The 14707-nt window shown below is 48.3% G+C and overlaps 3 protein-coding genes across 3 annotated transcripts; 2 read left to right on the forward strand and 1 right to left on the reverse strand.

Moving 5' to 3' along the window:
- Window positions 1–232: 232 nt before the first annotated feature.
- LHYA1_G007185 (putative sugar phosphate/phosphate translocator) lies at window positions 233–1654 on the reverse strand (the record flags this gene model as incomplete). Its single annotated transcript, XM_031152115.1, has 5 exons — window positions 233–595; window positions 649–1056; window positions 1110–1333; window positions 1389–1456; window positions 1518–1654. Coding segments are annotated over 5 exons (1200 nt in total), but the record flags the coding sequence as incomplete, so codon positions are not given.
- A 1943-nt stretch (window positions 1655–3597) lies between these two features.
- LHYA1_G007186 (uncharacterized protein) lies at window positions 3598–5659 on the forward strand (the record flags this gene model as incomplete). The annotated part of the gene is made up of 7 exons (XM_031152116.1): window positions 3598–3614; window positions 3689–3758; window positions 3815–3895; window positions 3947–4297; window positions 4357–4782; window positions 4831–5247; window positions 5357–5659. 7 exons carry the CDS (start codon window positions 3598–3600, stop codon window positions 5657–5659), a joined length of 1665 nt encoding a protein of 554 aa, XP_031002630.1.
- Window positions 5660–6476: 817 nt separating this feature from the next.
- Window positions 6477–14108, forward strand: dhkK_0 (Hybrid signal transduction histidine kinase K; the record flags this gene model as incomplete). Its single annotated transcript, XM_031152117.1, has 3 exons — window positions 6477–6607; window positions 6673–9086; window positions 9136–14108. The coding sequence occupies 3 exons, from the start codon at window positions 6477–6479 to the stop codon at window positions 14106–14108; spliced, it is 7518 nt and encodes a 2505-aa protein (XP_031002631.1).
- Window positions 14109–14707: the final 599 nt, after the last annotated feature.

Consider the following 14707-nt stretch of genomic DNA (forward strand, 5'->3'; position numbering starts at 1 on the left):
TCTGAATAAAACGTAAAAAGAAACGAGATGAAGGAGGGCTTAAATTATATACCGGACACATGCTGTTAAAGGAGAATGAATGCGAATTGTCGTTAGGAGATCAAAAGCACAGCCAACTAACCAATGTTAGTCTGCTGAATGGCGTGTCCGAGGATTATAACAAGATAGTGTTCTCCAAGCCGTATTTCTCCTCCTGCTGAAAGGGTTGGTGTGTGCATACTCAAACACGTACGCCACCAACGACGTTCTTAGCGGCATCGATGTAGTTCTTCGGGTCGTAGCCAAGACCAGTGTTTGGTGCGATGCCTCCAAGCAAGATAAAGATGACTGTGATGACGAGAGCGAATGTGACCAACTTGCGGAGGACGGGTCGGTTGGCGCCAAACTCTGCCCATCGTCGGCCACCCTCTTGGATGTATGGCTTCATTTCCTTCTGGCCAAGCTTGTAGTAAAGCATGCCCATGATAGCAATGCTGTAGCCGAATACTTGGAGACCGGAAAGCTTGGTTCCCCAGATGAGGATAGATGCGGCAACGAGAAGGATATCCTTGAGTACACCGCAGAGTGTAAGGACGAGACCAGAGGTTTTGCCAATCTGGAAATTCGCAGTTAGTTTCAAGGTTTGGAGACGAGATGGGGATAGCCTACCAAGAAAACGACGGAAACGTTCAACAGGAATGCGACACATGCATTTGCGAAGAAGGTTCCCAGACCAACTGCGTAGACTTCAGACATCTGAATGTAGGGAACTTCCCAGAAAAGAGCAATGGTCAAGTTCATGACAGCGCAGACTGGCGCAAAGTAGTACAATGACACTAGAGGATCCATCTTGAATTCGGATCCGTTGAGCAACCTTTGTACCATGCAGATTCTGACAGCTTCGAACACGATCCCTCCCATTTGGTAAAGGAATCCAATCAGAACGAATTCGATCTCTCCAAATGATGCCAAAACGACACCAATGACGATGAATGATACGTTGCCCAACTTCTTGAAATCCGGTTTCTCAATTCCGAGGACCCAGCCTGCGATAAGAACTGCGACGGGGGTGGTGGCCTATTGGGACAGAGTCAGCAATTTCGTCGCGTGAAGATTCATTGTACACGTACCTTGAGCATCTGGATGAAAGAGACGCTCAAATACAGGTATGTCAAGTTTCCGCAAATCAAACTCATAGAGAAAAATGCACCAATTGGAACAATTGCTCTCAGGTAGACTCGGCCAGTCATCTTAACAGTTTTACGTCCATCGAGAAGAGTTGTCGTTTTCGACATGATCTGCGTCATGATGGTTGCGAAGACAAGATGCCATGCTGTGAGGAGGATCGGGTAATCTTTGTCTGGCGTCAGCAATGCAATCTCTAGAATGTTATGTTGGAGGCGACGTACGGAACCCGAGGGTTGATAATATCCATTTGTTAAAGAGAATAACGCTAGAACTGAGGGAGATCCAAACTCTGTGTTTACGTATCAGCAGACAATTCGGACTGCAAGGCAGCATTTTGGGGGAACCCTTACACGACGTAGAAGGCAGGATGAATTCCATTCGAGGCCGGCTCCTGCAGCTTCTCGACTTCTGGGTTGACGGTTGGCAGAATTGGTGCATCATTGCCTCTGGGCGACTCGCCGGAAATGCGGACCTTTTCTTCACCCATCGTGGTATGTTTGAAGATGTGTTATGTGTTACTGGGCCTGGAAAACAAGAGAAATCCGCGATCGCAATGAAGGAGCACGGTGCAAATGGACGTGATAATGAACGGATGACAGATTCAAGAATTGCTTGCTTGCTGTCGAGAAGATAGTTCTGCGTGGGTGCAGTGCAGAAGAGAAGAGGAGAGGCGAGGAGGAGAGAAGAGAAGAGAAGGGGCGACGTTTGCGATGGATGGAAGTTGTCGACGATGGGCTGCGGAGAGAGAAATGTGGTAAGAGGCAGACAGGGCAGTTTGTAAAGGAGTTGTGGTGTGGTTTCAGGGTAGCAGCTTGGATTTGAGAGTGGCTTAACCTGAACCGCCAAACCCAATTCGATGGGCGAGTACCTGGTCGACCCGATTTTCTTATCCGCAAACACGCACACGCGTAACCCCCACCCCCCTCTCCTCTTCCCTTTTCTCGCTCCGTAAAATCTTGATGGAGCGAGTTCCACCTTTTCTTTATGCTAAGTGTTTCACATGGTCTTTGTTTTGATTTGTAGTGGCAGATCTGGACGATCTGGTCAGAAAAACCATCCGATTAATCATTTGCCTAAAATGCACAGAGTCGTCGGAAATAGGCGCGGCAATTCGTCATTTACCTACCTACCTAGGTCCTAGCCTCCTAGCCTCCTAGGCACTTGTAGCCAAGCACGTCCAAAATGCTTATTTTTCTTTTCATCTTTAAACTTTCGGAGTAGATACGTCAGTATCCAGGTACAGGACTTTATGTAGATCTGTTTCAGATCTGTTCGATATATACAAATAGAAGTAGAAATACAGTACGAATACCCACGTCTAGACTCTGCACAGGTTCGTCTGCTTTGCCTTCAGATGACTGGGCTGGGCAAAAGGAGTGAACATGTTTCCCTATGACTACAACCGATCACTAACCTTGCCCTGCCTGCTCTTTCGAGATTTCAAGTCTGCAAGAGAGCTGCTTCTGAGCTTGTTGATCATCTCAGAATCGAATTCAAGGCTAGTCAATCAGCACCGGAAATGCAATAAGCCTCCTGCAACGGAATCCGGCAGGCAACATTGACTGGTACAAAGAGGTAAAAAATCGACTGGCCATCACAATTGCAACCGGAATCTTCGTCAAGCCATTGGCTGGTGACTCGAGGAATATGGTTGATGGTGCATACCGCGGTGTACAAGATTGCCCTCATTTACTGTTGTGGAGACTCCATAGATTGTGGAAGAGTTGGGGAGAGACAGGGGCGTAGCAGCATGTCAATGTCATACAGGACGGAGAACTTGTACTGAAAATCTCTCTCAGACTGGAAGATACAAAGTTTTGCAGCTTTACATCGTAGCCTCGAAAAATAAGGTGCTGATTCAAGCGTCACGTCAGCGTTAGAGTACGGAAGGTCAGCCTCCTCGGTCTATATTAAGGATCAAAAGAGCTGTAAACATTATTGGGTTGGTGAGGAACAAAGCTCGCACAGGTACCGGTGCAACTCAACTGACAGGAGTCATGTCCTCAGGAGCGGTCAAGATGAAAAGGGGCTGGCTGGTACTGGTAGTCGAGTTGGATGCACATCACATGTTAAGGATAGAGTATAGGACAGATTTGCACGCAGGGGTAGATAACTGGCCAATAGATAAGCGCAAAGAGGCGAGCCACATTTTCTCCTGTCTTACCCATGTCCGTCCATGCCCACACATACATACCCTTGTTCCAAAGGGGTAATCTAAATCTAATAATTCACCCCCCTCGATTTATACCCATCTCAAGTCTGCTTGCTTGAAGCTCGAGCTCGTTTGTTCAAGTGTCTACTCTACTTTGTACATATCGCCTCTTGTATCCGTACAGACTGTCAAACCGAGAAACTTGACACGACACCTTTCTACCCCACCGAACTCTGCAAACCTTCAAGCCTACGACCCCGCCGAAGACAACAACAATCATGGCTCCCGCCGATATGTGAGTACAGCTCTTGCCTCGACCATTCGCCCGTGTAAACAAAGCAAGCTCTTCCTGACACCATTCCCTCACAGCAATGTCGACGTCCTTGTCATCGGCGCTGGTCCAACAGGTCTCGGTGCTGCGAAGCGTCTAAACCAAGTTGTGAGATTCTCTCTTCACCGCCAATATCGAACAGAGTAATTGACCCTCAACATCAGGACAGCGCATCATGGATGATTATTGACTCCAACGAGACTCCCGGTGGTCTGGCATCTACAGATGTCACTCCCGAAGGTTTCGTAAGTCTGCCGCTTTTCCATAGGAAGAGACAATAGCTAATGACCCTTCAGCTCTACGATGTTGGCGGGCATGTTATCTTCTCCCACTACAAATACTTCGACGACTGCATTGACGAGGCTCTCCCTAAGGCCGAGGACTGGTACACACATCAACGTATCTCATACGTGCGCCTAAAGTCACTCTGGGTCCCATACCCACTCCAAAATAATGTCTCCATGTTGCCACAAGAGGAGAAGCTTAAGTGTGTTGATGGAATGATCGATGCTGCTCTGATTGCTCGTACCGCCACCGAGAAGCCCAAGGATTTTGATGAGTGGATTGTCAGAATGATGGGTACTGGGCTCGCAGACATCTTCATGAGACCATACAACTATAAAGTCTGGGCTGTCCCCACTACCAAGGTGAGCATGCACCCCAAATACGCACAAATGCGGGGGAGTTGTACTGATGGATTTTATAGATGCAATGCCAATGGCTTGGAGAGCGTGTTGCAGCACCAGATGTCAAGACCTGTGTCAAGAACGTCATCTTGAACAAGTCTGCAGGCAACTGGGGTCCTAATGCCACCTTCCGTTTCCCTGCTCGTGATGGAACTGGTGGTATCTGGATTGCCGTTGCAAACACTCTGCCCAAGGAGAAAACCCTCTTCGGCAAGCAGGGCGAGGTCTCCAAGGTTAACGCTGATGCCCACACTGTTACCTTGAAGAGCGGAAAGACCATTGGATACAAGAAACTGATTACTACAATGGCTGTTGATCAACTTGTTGAGCAAATGGAAGACAAGGAGCTGGTATCTTTGAGCAAGGGTCTATTCTATTCATCCACTCACGTTATTGGTGTTGGAATCAGAGGTGCCCGTCCTGAGAGAATTGGAGATAAGTGCTGGGTAAGTCATTAGCTCTCTTCTAAAAATGGTGTGCTAATCAAGATACAGCTCTATTTCCCAGAGGATGACTGCCCATTCTACCGAGCCACCATCTTCTCTAACTACTCCCCATACAACCAGCCAGAAGAGTCTGTGAAGCTTGCAACCCAATCTATCGCAGACGGCAGCAAGCCCAAGTCCACCGAGCCCCAAGAGGGCCCTTACTGGTCCATCATGTTGGAAATCTCAGAATCCTCCATGAAACCAGTTGACCAGGCCAACCTTATGAGGGACTCTATCCAGGGTCTCATCAACACCGAGATGATCCGACCAGATGATGAGATCGTCTCTACCTACCACCGTCGTTTCGACCACGGTTACCCCACTCCATCGCTAGAGCGTGAGGGTGTTCTCAAGGAGCTTCTCCCCAAGCTCCAAGCCAAGGACATCTACTCCCGAGGTCGTTTCGGAAGTTGGAGATACGAGGTAAATAATTTATTTTCTGTTCTCCCTTGTCCTGCATTGATAGTTCCAAAGAATGATCCATTGTCTCGGCCCTTGCTCTTTACAGAAGTATGATGCTAATTCGTCGTAGGTTGGCAACCAGGACCATTCGTTCATGTTGGGTGTGGAGGCTGCTGACCACATCGTGAACGGTGCCGTTGAATTGACTCTCAACTACCCGGATTTCGTCAACGGCCGCCAGAACACGGAGAGACGACTTGTCGAGGGTGGCCAGGTCTTCAGCAACAAGGCTACTAATAAGGCTGATGCTGCTGGTGATGCCAAGGTGGTCGATATCGAAGCCAATAAGGCCGGTATCCCTGTTCGGGACAGAGCTTCCTCAAAGACTTCCTCGAGCGCTCACGCTAGAAAGTCATCTAAGAGTGTCAAGTAGACATGGCTAGAGCTAGATTTCTTAGGCTAAAAGAATCTGATGGGACTGAGATTATGTTTACACTGGGCTGGATGCATTACGGTATGATGCAAACTTGCTGATGGAAAAAACGTGTGCGGTTTTGTTGTGAAGATACACACATTTGCTTTCGAGATGCATCGCAAAGGGGATACCTCAATTTTGTAAGCGGTTCTTACATTAGTCAAGCATAGAAAAATAGATGATGGCCTTTTTCACAAACAGAAGCAGATGTTATCGTGTGGGAGGTATTGAAGTAATAAGTATACTCGAGGTAATGATGTGCAGTAATGGCAGATAGTACGGAGTACAGTACGCACAGAATATGTTAGAATTGTGGCGGTGGCTGAAATATGTGAGAAATATACCGACAAGTACTGTATAGAGTGAGTACGCGACTCGAAGCAACTCGAAGCAAGTCAAACTGCCAACAGAAAGATTTCCAATCTGCTTTCTACGGAAATGATCAGATAGGATCCTTTTTATTGGGCTTACGAACTTACGAACTCTTCCATTATTATCTAGGTTGTTTTCATCCAATCTCGGATCCTTTAAATTTTCCCAATACGTCATTTCCGACTTGGATTTACTCACAGGAAGTAGGTAGAGAGTCTAGACACGCCTACACCACAACACTACTCTACACTACCTACAGGTACGGTACGGACCACGCCGCGCAAAGAACAACATATTGTTTTTAGAAAGCCTGCGTAAACACAACGAGACTTGAAGATATGACTTGAAGCGCGAAAAGGGCAAGCGCGTAGTGTAGTTCAACCAGGCCAGGCCAGGCATGCCCATGGATGGAAATGTTGCCCCGGGGGACGATCATCTGGATCCGCCCGCGAGACTGTATGAGCGCCTACGCCAGATTTCGGGGTACGAATGGGACGAGGATCTAGAGCCTTTTCATTCAAGTTTTGATAATTGGTAAAGCCTCCCCTCTATCTATATCAGACACTGGAAAGCTTCCCATGCTGATGCTGTTTGTATAGGCACGTCTTCGGCATCAAAATCCACTCACCACAACAAGATGCGAACCACCACCCCCACGAAAAAGGAAGCCATTCCCGCTCTCGGCCAACCTCAAAGCACAGATCTTCGCCCTCCCTAAAGCCTCGTAGCAGGAAAACAGATGCGAGCGAGAGCGACAACGACACGGGCGATGAGCGAGTCTTACACGAGCATAGCACCGTCGTTGCGCGCATCTCCATACACGCCCTGCGCGAGGAGCGTACATACCACATCTGCAAGAATCTGATCAAGTCCGCAGATCCGGAAGGGGACCACATAGTTCGGCCCTTGGAAATCACTCGACTCGCGAGCCAGCAAGGTGATAAGGGCCCGATCGTTGTGTGTATTTTCGAGAACCCAGGACCGAATTATTTGCCGAGGGTTATTGATTATGGCCCTGCGTGGTATACGGGCCGAAAGGTGGGAGACGCATTTGAGGCCTTTAGAAATGACTTCATACCGACGGAAAAGGTGCCGTTGCAGACCTTCCTGGATTTTGCGATTGGGGCGACGGAGTGTCTTGAGATTCTGCATCATGGTCAGCGGATTGTGCATGGGGAAATTAGAGGGGATGCCTTTCACATGAATCTGGAAACGGGGAATGTGAAGCTTATCAACTTCGGTTCTGGCCTAAGGACGTTCGAGCATGGCCTTACAAGCACGGGGTGGTCTGCCTTGTCCAGGGAAGTGGGTGCGAAGAATAAACTCTCGTTCATGAGTCCGGAGCAGACAGGACGCATGCCTGCCGAACCGGACAGTCGGACGGATATATATTCTCTAGGGATACTCTTTTGGACTATGCTTACACAGCAGGCTGCTTTTGAAGGCGAGACGCCGATGGATATTATCCAGGGAGTTTTGGGACGCCGACTTCCTACTGTGTCGAGCATCAGAATCGATGTCCCAGATGTCATCGGGAGGATCATTCAAAAGATGACTGCGAAATCTATTGGTGATCGTTACCATTCAGCTAGTGGCCTACGACACGATCTCGTAGAAGTTCGAACGCTTTTGGGGGCTGGGAACTCTGCGGCACTTAAACACTGGCAAATCGCTACTAAAGACGTCTCTTCATTCTTCATATTGCCGACAGTCATGATTGGGAGGTCAGATGAGCATGACGAAGTGGTCAAAGTCATTGATAAAGTTTCACGGCGGCACATTGTTGGTCAGAAGCAAGATGTCTTTAGCATATCTTCTTCATCTAGTCTGTCCCAGGACCGTCTCGACGATCTGAATGCTGCAAATACTGCAATCCTCGAAACGTCCAGTGAAGAGGTCACGAACTCTCCTGGGCCGTCAAAGTCAAACTCTATTAGTACCGGTGGTCTTTCAGGGGAACAAAGAGACCATAGGAGTGGATCAAGCCACTTGAGGGGGGCACCAAGTTCTGCGGAAAACTTGGATTTCTCAAGCGACCTCAACTCCTTTCGGAGTGGATCAAGCCAATTAAGACCCCCAAGCTCCGCGGATAATGTAGAATTTTCTGGACGATCAAGTGCCATGCCAAAGCCCTGGGAGAAAAACAACTCGCTAACTATGGACTCGAGGAGTACGCGTGACAGCATGAATTCAGAAGCTGGAGTTGGCGGAGGTACGAGATCAAGTTCGGATAGCGTGGGGAGTCTGGCCAACAGACATAACACTCAAAAGTTCCACCGAAAAGGGCGCTGCGAGGTTGTTGGCATTTCAGGGGCTGCGGGTTTGGGAAAGAGCTGTCTCGTACACTCTGTACAGGTTGAAGCGCGCCGGAGAGGTTATTTTGCTTCTTCAAAATTTGACAGGGCAAAGAAAACCCCTTTCGGGCCAGTTCTGAAATTGCTATCCAGTCTTTTCAAACAGGTATTTTCCGAGAGCAACACAGACACGCCTTTTCACCAAATACTGAAGCAATACGTCAGACCAGCCTGGCCAATGCTACACAAACTCCTAGGCCTTCCCGAGTTTCTGATCGGTGCATTGCCCACTGCGACTAAATTTAAATCACACCGTGCGCCTGAGTCAATACACTCAAGCTCAGCGTCCCAAGCATACAACAAGAGCGTAAGATCCGACTTTAATAAACTCGAATTGTCATCGTCAAGCTCCCATGGTAGTCTTTACAACAAGGACCCTGGCACCCAAAACTCGCAGGACTTCCTCCGAGCTGGCTCATCAACCAAATCCATGCGGTTAATGAACACTTTCCTGGACGTCTTACGTGTGTTCACGCAGCATAAGTTCATCTGTGTCTGCTTAGATGACCTGCAGTTCGCAGATGATGAATCCCTGGATCTGATAACTCAAATTGTCGCGGCGAGGATGAAGATGGTGATTTTGGTCACTTATCGACCCGATGAGATCCTCCCGGAGAAAATCAAAGGAATCATCGAACCTCCAAATACAGAGGGTATCAGTTTGGGCGCCCAAATCACTATCGTATGTTAGTGCTGACATTTCTACAGAGTATATAAAAATGGGTGGTGTTGGTGTCACTCGAATTACCTTAAAGCCCCTGACTGAAGACGATATCGTTACATTTGTGGCTGCGACCCTCTGTCGATCAAAAGAAGACGTCATTCCCCTAGCAGCAGTAATCCAATCCAAAACGGCTGGCAACCCATTTTATATGAGAGAAATGCTCGATACGTGCCACCGAAAGCAATGCATATGGTACGATTACAAGCAAAGCAGCTGGTGTTTTAGCTTGGATAGAATCTTCAAGCATTTTCAAACGGAGAATTACTATGAAACGCTAAACAATGACTTCGTCACAAGCCGCCTTAATGAATTACCACCTGCTTCAAGGGCGATATTGGCATGGGCATCGATATTGGGAGCATCGTTCTCGTTTGAACTGATCCAAAGACTACTCAGTGGAGAATTTGACTTTGAGGAGATGGGCATCGTTTCACCGGAAGACTTCAAACCCTATGCATTGACGTATTCTCAAGAGGAGGCTGTCGAAGGACTTCAAGCGACAATCCAAGCATATATAATCGTTGCTACCAACGACGATGATCGCTTCCGGTTTGCTCATGATCGGTATAGTCAGGCGGCACTATCTCTTGCTGAATGCAATGCATCGAGAATGCATTTCATAATCGCACAGACGCTCCAGAAGTACTACTCTTCTCAGGAAAGAAGTCAGGATGATACGGCTATGCATGTCGCCAAGTCTGTAAACATCATCAATGAGCGTGTGCTACATAGGCAATCTTTCAGGAAGCTCTTATTCGACGTTGCACAATCTAGCGCTGAAAATGGTGCCAGATCTACAGCGACCAAATTATATACCAGTTGTTTTGCCCTCCTCCAAAAAGATCCATGGGAAGAGGGCGCTCTCGACGTCTATTACGACGAGACTCTTCAGCTGTATGTTAGGGCGGCGGAATGCTATCTTTACCTGGGACAATATAAAGACGCTAAGCGCCTCTTGGCCACTGTATTTGAAAAGGCAAGGACTCCTGTCGACAAGGCACCTGCTTGGGTGCTCCAATCAAGAGTCTTTGCTCAAGAAGGTGACTCGCCAGCGGCTTTCCAGGCTCTGAAGCAATGTCTTCTTGCCTTGAACGTTGTTGTCGATGATGAGCCCAGCTTTGAGAAATGCGACTTGGAATTCGAACGTTTGTCTTTCAAGATCCAGTCAATGGATTCCAATAGTCTGGTAACAAAGCCGATGGCGAAAGACTCGAATATTGCTGCGGCGGGTGCTGTCTTGGTAGAGACTACAAGTGGTGCATACTGGACAGATAGTTTGATCTTCTATCAGTTTACCTTGGTCATGGTAAACATGCAGTTGACCCAAGGAAACTTCCCTCAGGCAGGTATGGGATACTTGCATCTCGCATCGATCGCAATTACCCGGTTCACCATGATCAAGTTCGCAACTGAGATGGGCAGCATTTCCTTGGAGCTGATGAATCGATGGCGAGACCCTTATACCATGGGTCGAGGTGGAACCATTTATTCGCTCTTTGTCGGTCATATTGACACAAACCTCCAGCAGTCGCTCAGACAGCTAGAAGGAGCTTTGGAATATGCTATCCAGGCTGGCGATCGGATCTCTACGATCCTGAATTTCGGACTTGTTGCTAATCTCAAGTTTTTCGCCTCGGAAAATATGGTGGATCTTGAGAACTTCATCCAGTATGGCTGCGAAGAGATACATAATTGGCAATTCGACCCTAGGGGCGGCACGATGGCTATTGCTATTCGCCAGGCATGCCGCGCGATGCAAGGAAAGACTGTTACATATAGCGCGCTGGATATTATGAGCGACGAAGCGCACGACTCATTGCAGTACAAGTTTTGGTTGAGAACGACACTCAGATCCTCTGACCGCTCACTTTTCTTCTATGAGGGCTTCGAAATGATTCCGCTGGTCTTGTATGGCTATTATCCGAGAGCTATTGAGTTGGGAGACGCTTTGCTCAAGAACATTGACCTCGTATGGTCTGCGAGGAATACCCGGCAGGTTATGTTATTTCACGGATTGGCTCTATGTGGCGTGATGTGGAGCAAGTTGTCGCACCCTCTGCGTGCGCTCAAGGAAGATCAATCAGTCGATGTTAGAAAAAGCATCGCAGTCACTCACCAACCTTCCGAAATTGATCTTGCTAAAGAGACTGCCGATGTGGTCAAGCAAGTGATGTACCTGAAAAAAAATATCGAGGACTGGCAGACTGTCAATGATGTCAATTATGTGGCTTGGTCGACATTGCTTGCTGCTCAGATTGCCGAATTGGAGGATGACCATGGCAAAGCTTTGGCCTACTACGAGAAATCGCTGGATCACGCTTCATCAAATGGCTTCATTTTTGAAGAAGCTCTTGGCAATCACTTGTTTGCAAGTTTCTTCCTCCGAGCCGGTTCTAGGCGGGCCGCAAAAGCGTCGTTGCGAGATGCCGTCCGACTATTTCGGCAAATCGGTGCTATTGGAATTGTCAAGTACATCGAGGATGAGCACAGCCTCTTGTTGCAAGGCCCAACCCAAAATATGCGGACTGCAGAAGCTGGTTGCCAGACCGACTTTGCTGGAGACTCGGCGCCTGTGCGGTATAGGACACTCGAAGGTGACGAGGATGATGAACGCCAGCAAGCTCGTATTTTGATTACTGAGAGCAAGGGTGACAGGATTGATGCTTGGCAAGGAGGGTCGGCGCGGCCTGATGCAGGTTCTGGACTGCCTGCTCTGGACATGTTGGACCTGACGTCAATTCTCGAAAGCTCTCAAGTCATCTCAAGCGTACTTCAGGTTGACCAGCTTCTCAAGACCATGTGCGAAATTATTCTGCAAAATTGTGGTGGCCTAGCAACTTCAGCAGCTATCGTCGTCGAGGAGGATGATCCAACTCCTGGCTGGAGCATTGCCGCCAGTGGAGATCCGGAAAGAGGTGCCAAGGCTCACATTCCTGGACTTCCTCTGCGTGAAACTCCTCTTGTGGCTGAAGGCGTCATCCTGTACTGCACGCGTTTTAGAGAAACTGTGTTCCTCTCAGACATTCTCCGTGATGAACGATTCAGTAACGTCACCGAGGCGTGGTCGGCGCGAAATCCCGTTGGCAAATCAGTAATCGCTATACCAATTGTTCATGGCGATAAGCCTCTTTTGGGTGTTCTGTACCTCGAGGGAGAGGTAAATGCGTTCACTGACCGCAACCTTACCGTACTACAATTGCTAGTCAACCAGATTGGCATCAGTTACTCTAATGCACTGACGCTGAAGGAGGTCAAGAAGGTTTCTGCTTTCAACACTTCTATGGTCGATATGCAAAAGAAGGCGCTCAAGAAGGCCAAAGAAGCTGAGGTCAAAGCGAAGAAGGCTGAAGCGGAAGCACTTGCTAGTGTGAAGCTAGCCGAGGAAGCTGCCAAAGCGAAGTCTATCTTCCTGGCAAATGTATCGCACGAGCTTCGGACGCCACTCAACGGTGTGATTGGAAATTCAGAGCTTCTGAGGGATTGCAATTTGAGCAAGGAGCAGTCTGAGTTGGCAGATTCCATTCGTGTCTCAGCTGACCTGTTGCTCACTGTCATCAACGATATCCTTGATTTCTCGAGGATGGAGGCCGACAAGATGGAGCTTTGTATCGAGTCATTCAAGCCTGATGAAATGATCCGTGAGATTGTACGATCTGTATCTTACAGCTATCGCGACAAGAAACGGCTCAAGAACATCGAGATCCTGCAGGACGTCAACCTACCGGATCTGTTGATCTATGGAGATCCCGTGCGGTTACATCAAGTGCTGGGAAATCTAATAGGTAACAGTATGAAGTTCACTGAGATGGGCTCGATCACTGTCGGTGCACGGTGCGATGAACAGACCAAAGAATCAGCCACCTTGACATTCTGGGTCAAAGACACCGGCATCGGCATTCCATCTCAGAAGCTTGTCAAATTGTTCAAACCTTTCAGTCAAGCGGATGCTAGCACAGCTCGAAAATATGGGGGAAGTGGTCTTGGTCTCAGTATTTGCAAATCACTCGTCGAATCCATGATGGGAGGCCATATCCACCTCGAAAGTATCGAGAATCGAGGAACAACCGCCTGGTTCACCGTTACCTTCAAGAAGATAGATGAATCAACACAAAAAACTCCTACTCTCCATAATGGCATGGAACAGCGACGGGATCCAATGGCCAAATATTCGCCCGTCGTGCAGTCTACTGCTGCGTACTCAGACTACTCGCACATCCCCCGGGAAGAACTACGTATCTGCGTTGCGGAAGACAACCGCATCAACCAAAGAATTGCGATTCAATTCCTTCAGAAGTTAGGTTATAAACATGTCCACGCCTACGACAACGGCCTCGAAGCCGTAGAAGGGCTACGGAAGAAAGCAGAAGAAAATGAACCGTACCACATAATACTCATGGACGTCCAGATGCCCGTACTAGACGGCTACGAAGCAACAAAACTGGTCCGGCGCGACCCAGTCGAAGTCGTGCGCAGCATACTTGTAATTGCTATGACGGCCTCGGCGATCCAAGGTGATAGAGAGAAATGTCTTGATGCTGGCATGAACGACTACCTTGCAAAACCGGTCCGTGTAGGCGTACTGCAGAATAAATTGGATCAGTACTTAAAACAGGTTAGTTCTCCCCGCCCCCCACCGTCCACTCTATTTTTTATTTCACCTGAATCTAATAGAATGCAACAGCCACACGTCGATATACCTAGTATGTATGCAACCGCGCGACAGGTTGCGAGTAGCGTTCTCAACGACTCAGCATCTCAGCATCCACCTGCCCCTGTAGATAATCCAAATCGGGAGAGTAGTGATCTGACGATGCAGCTACGACGACATGGGCCACTGAACGACGATGAGGAACCGAATTCGGAAACTAGGTCTGGCAACGCGGCTCTGACGGAAAATGGGAGGGTGCAGGACGTGGGAAGGGATAGCAGTGTTTTTAAGCAGGATCCGAAGAAGTGATGATGGGATTATTTTGAATTGGCGTGTATAATTGATGGGATAGAGTTTGCATGGCATGCCGGGGACACACTACGTATACATATACCCTCGCTTTTTTTGCTTTTGATTAGCGGGGCGTTGGGGTTTGTCATGACTGGTTTGGAGGATGAAAGGGGTACATATGAGTAGTGTGATTTTTTAAGGGGGTGGGATGAGGGGGAATGATACCAGACGGTGTTACGTTCAGGCCATACATAGCATTAGAGACGTTTATGAAGCCCTGCATTGTCGCTTGTTTCTCAAGACCTTAGCTGTATATGCTATACTTAATTCGATGACGGACTGCTGTCTTGACATTGATAGCAATCGATCTATCCAGCTGTATTGAATAAATGAATGAATGTATATCTGCTTGGGTGGCAGTACGGGGATCAAGGCCGAGAGCAGCGAATGGATTGAAGTATGGTGCATTCATAATTGCAAGGGCGATGGTAATGGCGACGGCGACGGCGGTGGCGGTGGCGGTGGGAGTGTGAGTGTGAGTGTGAGTGTGAGTGTGAGTGTGAGTGTGAGTGTGAGTGTGAGTGTGAGTGTGAGTGTGAGTGTGAGTGTGAGTATGT

Source organism: Lachnellula hyalina, assembly GCF_007821495.1.
Source record: "Lachnellula hyalina strain CBS 185.66 chromosome Unknown contig00159, whole genome shotgun sequence".
Lineage (NCBI taxonomy): Eukaryota > Fungi > Ascomycota > Leotiomycetes > Helotiales > Lachnaceae > Lachnellula > Lachnellula hyalina.